This window comes from Oratosquilla oratoria, chromosome 1 (genome assembly GCF_046742065.1).
Source record: "Oratosquilla oratoria isolate Oo_2021 chromosome 1, ASM4674206v1, whole genome shotgun sequence".
NCBI lineage: Eukaryota > Metazoa > Arthropoda > Malacostraca > Stomatopoda > Squillidae > Oratosquilla > Oratosquilla oratoria.
In genome coordinates this window covers 120,204,334-120,213,066 of record NC_134777.1, presented here as the reverse complement: position 1 = coordinate 120,213,066, position 8,733 = coordinate 120,204,334, and the positions used below count along the sequence as shown (strand labels likewise).

The window sequence follows — 8,733 nt, the reverse complement described above, 5'->3', positions numbered from 1 at the left end:
AATGTCGCAGCATACTCCAGTCTAGGCCTTATTAATGTGACTAATATTTTTTCAACCATTTCTTCCTCTAAACGGGTAAAAGCCACTTTTACTGATCTTGGCAAGTTGTAGGATTCTCCAACAATTTAGTTTATTTATCAGGGGGCAAGTCATTTGAGATAATTACATCCAGATCTTTTTCAGATCCCACTTTCTTCACTTCATCTGTTCCAATTGTATATTGTCCTGATATTCTTTTTTTACTTTTTCTGAACTCCATTATGCTACATTTCTTAATGTTGAAGTCTACTTCCCACTTCCGACTCCATTTCCAAACCTTGTTTAAGTCTCTCTGTGGTGATTCACAATCCATTTCGGTTTTCATTTTCCTCCACAATTTAGCATCATCTCCAAAGAAGCTCATGTAACATTCCACATCTACACTCCATGTCATTCACATAAATAGCAAACATTATTGGAGCCAATACTGATCCCTATGGAACTCCACTCATCACTTCCTCCCAACCTGAACACTTTTCACTGAGCACTACTCTCATTATTCTACTATGCAGGAAATCCTCCATCCAGTTTAGTAGGTTACCTTGTATCCCTCCTATGTTTTCAAATCTAATATTTTTTTTTTGTGTGGTACTTTGTCAAAGGCTTTTTGTAAGTCTAGAAAAGCACATTCAGCCCATCCATCCCTTTCTTGTATTATATCTATTAGTACTGAGTAGAAACAGATTAAATTTGTAGCACATAACCTTCCCTGTCTGAATCCCCAATTTGTCTTGAGTTTATTATACTGTTTCCTTCCAGGTGTTTTACCCATCTATTCTTGATAATTTTTTCACAAATTTTGGCTACAGTGCTGCTTATAAGGGAGACTGGTCTGAAATTAGTTGGTTCTTCTTTGTTTCCTCCTTTATATATTGCTACAATATTGGCATTTTTCCAGTCTTTTGGTATTTTTCCTTCTTTGAGTGAGCAACATATTATGTTGTATATTTTATCCATTAGTTCTTCTTTGCATTCTTTCAGTATCTAATTTGCAATTCCATCTGGGCCGTGCAATTTCCTAACATCAAGGTTTGTTAATTGATCTATCATTTTTCCTTGTGTTATTATTTCCCTCATGGAGGGAGATCGCACTTCATTTCCTTTGTCCCAATGCTCTACTTTTTCTCTAGTGAAAACCAACTTAAAGTGATTGTTCATGACTTTAGCCATTTCTAGATCTTCTGTGTATTCTGTATTTGTGTGGCATAGTTTCACCATTTCCTGGTTATTTTTAAATTTACCATTCACATATCTATAGAATAGTTTGAGTTGATCTTTACATTTTTCAATTATGTTTTTTGTAGTTTCTTTTTTCTTTTCTGTGCACTTTTACATATTCATTTCTATGGATATATATTTGCCATTTTCATCTGATAGGTAATCATTTTGTTCATTCAATCATGAGATTAATCCATGTTAGTATAGGCCACTTTTAATTTTTTTCCTTCTTCCTATTTTCCGTTTCTTTTGTTTTACTTACCTTAATGTGCCATTTCCTCAGCCTCGTGTCTATGACCCTCCAATAGAACTCCTTGCTTTCGATCTCCTTTCTCTTCACATTTTTCCCTTCTATCTTTCTATTTCCTCAACATTCATTTCTCTTTTTATCCATATACTGTTGTAATGTTCACTTTGCTAACTTGCTTTTGCTAATGCGTCTTCTACTACCATTTGTGATCTTAAATTTTATCTTTAAAGGTCAATTTCTTTCTTTAGAATATTGTCTCACTCTGTACATTTCTTTTATATCTTTCTCTACTTCCTGGTCACCACCTTTTATTTCTTTTAAAATTGTTATTGCTATTTTTCTACTTTTTCTCTCGTGTACCTCACCAGACCATGTTTTTCCTAATCCATATACCACAATACACTTTTTCCTATCCACTGTATCTGACCCAATTTGTTTTTTCTTTGATTACTTGAATAATTGTCCTTTGCATTTTCCTGCTCCTGTTGTTGTACTATTTCTTTAAAAGCAATTTCTTCATTTTCTTTGTTTTCATTCAATTTCTTCATTTTCTACAAATTTTCCTACCTAAGTTTTCTTCAATTCTTTCAGACATTGCCTGTATTTTATTTATCTCTTTACTTAAGTTCTCACTATTAGTATTATTACTGATTTTCATCTTTTCATTTTCACATTTAATTTCCATTAGATCTTTTTTTAATCCCTTTATCTCATTATTTAGTTCAGAATTTAATTTCTTTAGTTCACATCTCATTGCTAGCTTCAGAAAGGCCTTTTGTTAGATTTACAATATCTTTCCTTAGTTCTAAGAGTTCTTCCTCTCACAATATTCTATTAATATTCATCTCCCTTTCCATGTCTTAAGATTTAACTCAAATTTCTTCTTTCATACTTACCAAAACCAGAAAAAGTGTCTTCGTTATACAGTTAAAATACCCTTGGTGTCTCTAGGCTTCTATTTACATTTAATTTTGGTGTAGTGCCTCCAGAGGGCTCTCCATTTGGGTTGAAATTCAACTCAAAATCATTGTTTTTATTTTCTTGCATTTTCTCTCATTGGATCGATTTAACACTGCAGAGAAATCATTTTGGGTAACCACAAGTGCTCCCCCTCCCATTCAATACAAACCAGGCCTCTTGTTTTCTTTGCACTATTGAGAATTTTCATCATCTTCGGCAGCCTTCGGAGCTCTAGTCCAGAGGTGTTGACAGCTCGGAAGTGTGTGTGTATTTACCTAGTATTTTACCTGGTTGTATTTTACGGGACAGGAGCTATGCTCGTTGTGACCTGTTTTCGTATCTCTCCACGTCCAGTTTATTCTTGAAATTGTGTATAGTTCTGGCATTCAATGTTTCACTACATATTTGTGTATGTGTGAAAGACAGGGAAATATGTGTGAAAGACAGGGAAATATGTGTGAAAGACAGGGATATATATGTATATATAATGATGAAGGCCATGAGGACAATGATACCAGCATTGGAAGGTGGAAAGCAAGATGGCTGGAAGTTTTTGTCATACTACTGTCGACATGTGATGTCATCACTGGCATAGTACATTCTAAGATCCCTAACAAAATCATTCACATCAATCCACCTCACAGACTGGGTAAATGCAGAACCATTGCAAAAAATATATATAAAACTATAACCATAATGATAATTGCAAGACACTATCACACATCCTTCAACTATACCTACATAGTGATTCCCAACAAGTCCTTTTCATTAAGAATTTAATTTTTCGAATGACTAAACTTTTGAATATTTCTGAATTATTTTTCATGCATGTGATGCGAAAACCCATTTCATGCATTTCAACCTTTACGAAACAACAACCTAATACAAAGGCTGCCCTTTAGTTCGCAAATTATATTCAGATGCGGAACACAATCAACTGACAGGGTTCTCTGATGAACAAAACAAGCTGAATAAAAGTCTAACACTCCCTGAATAAAATCTATTACTCAAGTCCATGAAAAAGTTGCTTGTTCCAGATGAGGTCACATAATTATGTTCTTAGCTCAAGGTTCTATTCTAGTATGTCCTTAAATATGTACCAGGGGCAGTTTAAGAACCTGCTACATACTTTGTGACTTGATGGCAGTATCTGGCAACTCTCTTCTATTCAACTAAGGTCAGATCCAATCACAACCAGCTAAAACTGCTCCTTAAAAAATTCCACACCTTATTCTTTCATAGAAAGGGAGGGTTGCAATGTAAGTGAAGCAGCCCTGCTGTGGATGTGCTGTGTCTTGCTGCATTGCTTCTGACCTGGGCAGAAGGCAGGAGACAGGGATGATCCTTCATCCATGAGGAGCTAAGAGGGAAAATAATAGGTGGATGAAAGTGAAATGAGTGGGAGTGGATATGCATCTTGACAAACTACTTCCGTAAGAGGGGAGAAGCCCTTTGTATATAGATAATTTCATAATTGTTACCATGCACTGCCAGTCATTCACAAGGTGTGTAGCAGCTTCAAACATTGCCAATGGTACCCTTAATATATATATTGGGTACAAGAAAACTCCCATGTCATGTCTTCACCAGTTATTCAACAAATGTCAACAGAAAAGTTTTATGGGATTAGGTCAAACTTCAATATGTCCTGACTGCCCCCCCCCCCCCCTGGTTTGCTCCCACAATCAAAATTATTGGAAACTTTGGATAATACCTTATACATCCTTGTTTGGTGCCATGGCTGCAGTCTGAACCTTTGTATTGGACTAATAAAACTGTTCCAAGTCTTTTATTATTCACGAAATAGATAACTTGATATGCTGGTACATTGTGACAAGTTGATGAAGAAGCATAGAGCGAAATCGGTCAGGAATAAACTCAGGAACTCGGAACTAGACCCGTGACTTCTTTTTCCACCTACATAACTTGATATGCTTAATTTTAAACATCCTCAATAATTTTTTACGTCTACAGGACAAAATGAAATAGTGCATATACTTGTCACAGCTGCATTGAAGAAATGAGTAAATTTAGATCAAACTGTATACCTGGGCAGACCAGAGTACAGAGGTGGTTTGGGCACATGGAAGGAATAGACCAGAAACAGCTAACAAGCGCTGAAAAACAAAATTAGGTGGAGGAAGTCTGAGAAGAACTAGATCAAGATGAACGGATGGGGTTGAAATAGCTCAGAATGCACGTGGTTGATCAATGAGAATACAAATGTGGGGAGATTGTAAGTGGATAATTGGATAATGCAAAATGCACAGATGTTCCCTAAATCCACTCTTTGCTACTCTGGTAGAGTGGATGGGTGTGTATGTACACAAGTACTATGTCCATACAGATACCATACATATATGTGTGTGTGTGAGAGTGAGCATGAGAGTGATTGTGAGCGAGAAAGAGAAAGAGAAAGAGAGAGAGAGATATTTTTTGGCAGGTGGATGTATACTTTCATTCAGCCATTCTACTTGAGTAATTGTATACCCTTATACAGAAATAAAAATATATTTTCAATCATGAATCAAGATGTGAAATAGGGTAAGAGTATGACAGAAAATTTTGAAAGTAATAAAAAGATGTTTTGGAAAGAAATTACGTGAGGAAAAGGAGGCAAATCAAGTGGAAAAGAAAAGATAGGGTGCAGATGAAGAGATGATATTGGAAGAGAAGGCAGTAAGAGGAAGATGGGCAGAGTATTTTAGGGAGTTGCTAAATGTGAAGGAGGATAGGGAGGGAAAGGTAATTGCAGTGGGAAATGCTAAGAAAAATAGTGATGAGTGAGGAAAATGGAGGAGAAATAAGGAAAGATGAGGTGAAGTTGAAGATAAATGTGGGTAAAAGTAAAGTGATGTGATATACATGGGGAGAAAGTGGCAGCAGACTGGAACTGAGTATTAAGGGAGACTGGAGGAAGTGGATAGTCTTAGGTACTTGAATGCAAATGTGGCAGGAAAGGGAGGAGTGAAGGTGGAGGTAGAATGTAGATTGAGAGAGGCAAGTGTAATGAGAAATAGACATTTGGGAATGGATGCTAAGAGGAGATTGTATGAAGGAGTGATTGTGCCAACAGCACTGTACGGGGAAGAAACATAGATCATAAGAAAGGAGGAGAGAAGGAGTTTTGAATGTGTTTGAGATGAGGTGCCTGAAAAGTAAGATAGGGGTTACTAGGCTAGAGTGAGAAACAAGAAGGGGAGAAGGAGAATGGGGGTGGAAAGGGAGTTGGGAGATAGGTGTTGATGAAAGAGTATTGGGATGGTTTGGACACATGGAAAGAATAAATGAAGAAAGATTAGTAAAAGAGGTGTGGAAGGCAGAGGTAGAAGGAATGAACTTGAGGGGACGACCAAGGATGAGATGGATGGATGGGGGTAAAAGGTGCATTGGGAAAGTAGGGAATGTCTGTTGAGGAAGGACGGGAGAGGACAGAAGATACGGGTGAATGGAGAATGGTTGTGTATGGATGATGCTGCGATGCATGAGGGGGAGTGGGTGGGGTATGGGGGTAAGGGAGTACATGTGAAAAATAAATTGATGCAGCCCAAAGGGATTTCTCCCCGTCTTCTCCATTTCTGCATGAGGGGACAGAGTGGGTCACCAATTTAATGAAGCAGCCTTGCTGTGGATGTGCTGTGTCTTGCAACACTGCTTCTGTACCTGGGCAGTGGGCAAGACGGAGGGATGACCCGTCATCCAGGAGCCAAGATAAGAGGGAGGGAGGGGGGTAGATGGGAGTGGAGTATGTGGGGATGGAATGGGTGGGAGTGGATTTTATGCCTTTGTATTCTGGCTACCGCCCTTGTCAGAGGGAAAAAGCCTTTGGTATATGTAAATACAAATATAACATATTCACAAAACACAAAATGCCACATGCCTGCACGTGCCTTTTCTAGCAAAACCTGAAATTACCAGTATCTGTATAACAAAAAAAAAAAAAAAAAAAATCAAACAGATTGGACAAAACTGAATCATATGCTCATTCAAAAAGTAAATATACCGAGTGCTCCATCAAAGCCAATAAGAAATGTAATCTCCGGCTACCCTTCCTCTAGGAGCTACGAGTGCCAATAAAGCAACTGCCGATACCACACAGGCAACCCCCTGATAGGGTAAATGATAACAGCACAAAATAATTGATAGAAGATAGAAATTTTAATGTCACAAACTACCCCTATCAGGAAACTAGGACAGTGCACCTTACAGAGGACTTTGTAGCATGGAATCTAATTAACCATGCCCTTGGTCCAACTCGCTCGCGGGAGGGTTTAAACCGCCATCCCTCGACTTTTGCTGCGAGTAATGACACCCTAGCCCGCTCGACCAGCGAGCTTCGAATAATTGAACAGACGGTAAATAAAATGAGAATACAGTCATGAAGAAAATTAAATACAGCAATAAATTTGAAGAATACATTTTGCACCATCCACAGTTGTCATCATTAATGCCACATTAAATCTTCCTCTGGCTCCAGTGCTCAATCAATATTTGGTAAAAATCTTTGTTCACTTTTCATGCAAAAGTTCTTTATCGGTCCACTGAAGACTTCATCACCATTACTGCCTATTGTCCATATCAGAAAACCTTTTTGAATTCCTTTGCCACAGTATTCTATCAAATTTATTCAGACCAATGCCTGCCCAATCTATTCCGCTTACAAGATGCATCATAGTGAGGATATTACCACTATTCTGATCAACCCCTTCATAACAGTAATGCATTTTACAAAATTTTATTCATAGTAATTGATCATAATTAATTCAAAATTGCTTATGCAAGTTACTGCAGTAATGAGGTTAACTAGCTTCAAACATTTGTCGGGGATCACCATTCAACTTTCGTGGATAACTAAGATTTCCTCCCTCCCCCCACATCGCCTCGTACATCTGTTCACATTATCCTAAACTACTCATTCACTCACTCACCCATGAAGACGTTTGATGGACTTCTTTCAGCACACTAGCAACATGCCAATCACTCAAGTATGTCCTATTGGTGGTAGTTGTTATTAGCTTGCACAAAATAACCATTAAAACTAACCTTAGCATTAACAAGGTTTATAAAGTATAGCCCAAGGCAGCTGCCAAAGGTTGGCAGAGAGACATTGTACAACATGGATAGGCAAGAGGGAGCTATTTGCCACCATTCCCACCACTAATCCTGTTCTTAGACACCATCACTCTCCTTCCCTTTCTCAGCTGTCACACAGGCTACAACACAATGATGCACACGGCCCGACACACTGTCGTAAGTGTGCTCCAGTTGCCGTATGTAGGACATTTGAGACTAGGCTTTATGCAAACTAAGTGCTTGCAGACTTACTCGCACATATCAATAGCTTCTGTTTTACGATTTTGTAAACAAAATAAAATTAATTACTTACAACAGTGACAGAAAAGATTAAAACTTAAGTTACTGAGAGTTTTTTTTTACAAATATTATAATACCACCCTTGCTCCCTCCCATCATTATGTCAAAGAATCTTATAATTTTCAATATGGTTCCCTATGTAAAAAAAAAAAAAAAAAAATCAGGTGGGCTAGATGAGGAATCAATTTTATAAAAACCAATAAATTTAGTTCCCCCTTGCTTTCAAATCACTAAAAAATAATATTCAAATGACCACATTACCATTTCATGAGTTTCCCATCTTCTATCCAGACAAAACAATGGAATTCTACATCTAATCATATAAAGAAATATTCTTAAAAAAATCTAAACTGTGCAATGACTTCCTGATTCTGTTAAACTTCAATGAATAAAACAAGAACAGAACAAGATGGAATATAAAAATCACAGAGCGCTTTACAAAGTGTCCATTTCGTCGGCGGCTGCCATCTCCAGAGTTTTGGAGCATGAACCATCTTGGGACTTTTGTACTAAGGTGGCCACTTGGCTCACTGAGATGTGTCTTGCCTGCAAAGACAAGAAAAGAGATTACATATTAACACTTTAGCAGAGTTGTGACTCTTGCATACACACATGCATGCATGCAAGGGAGTTAAGAGGTCACAAGAACAAATTCAGAAAGATTAAATGTCTGAAGGATAGTTTTCCATACATACATATTATGCCTTTGTTTTTTGCCATGCCTTTTTTTTTTTTTTTTTTTTTTTGCTACCTCCCTTGTAGGGGGAAAAAGCCTTTTGTATATGCACGAGGTCTGTTGGAAAAGTATCCGACTTTTTTTTTTTTTTTTTTTTTTTTGCAAAAACCTGACCTTGAACCGTCATGTGCATGCATGAATTTTTTCCTGCCTGTTG

The 8,733-nt window shown here is 37.5% G+C and overlaps 1 protein-coding gene across 4 annotated transcripts in view; it reads right to left on the bottom strand.

The window, feature by feature from the left end:
• Window positions 1-1,095: 1,095 nt before the first annotated feature.
• Window positions 1,096-8,733, bottom strand: part of Phax (phosphorylated adaptor for RNA export) — a 30,696-nt gene continuing 23,058 nt past the window's right edge. For all 4 annotated transcript variants that reach the window (XM_076185770.1, XM_076185782.1, XM_076185778.1 and 1 more), the window contains one exon: window positions 1,096-8,386. In XM_076185770.1, the coding sequence (XP_076041885.1) occupies window positions 8,276-8,386 (111 nt within the window). In that variant the 3' untranslated portion in view covers window positions 1,096-8,275. The remainder of the gene's footprint in view (window positions 8,387-8,733) is intronic.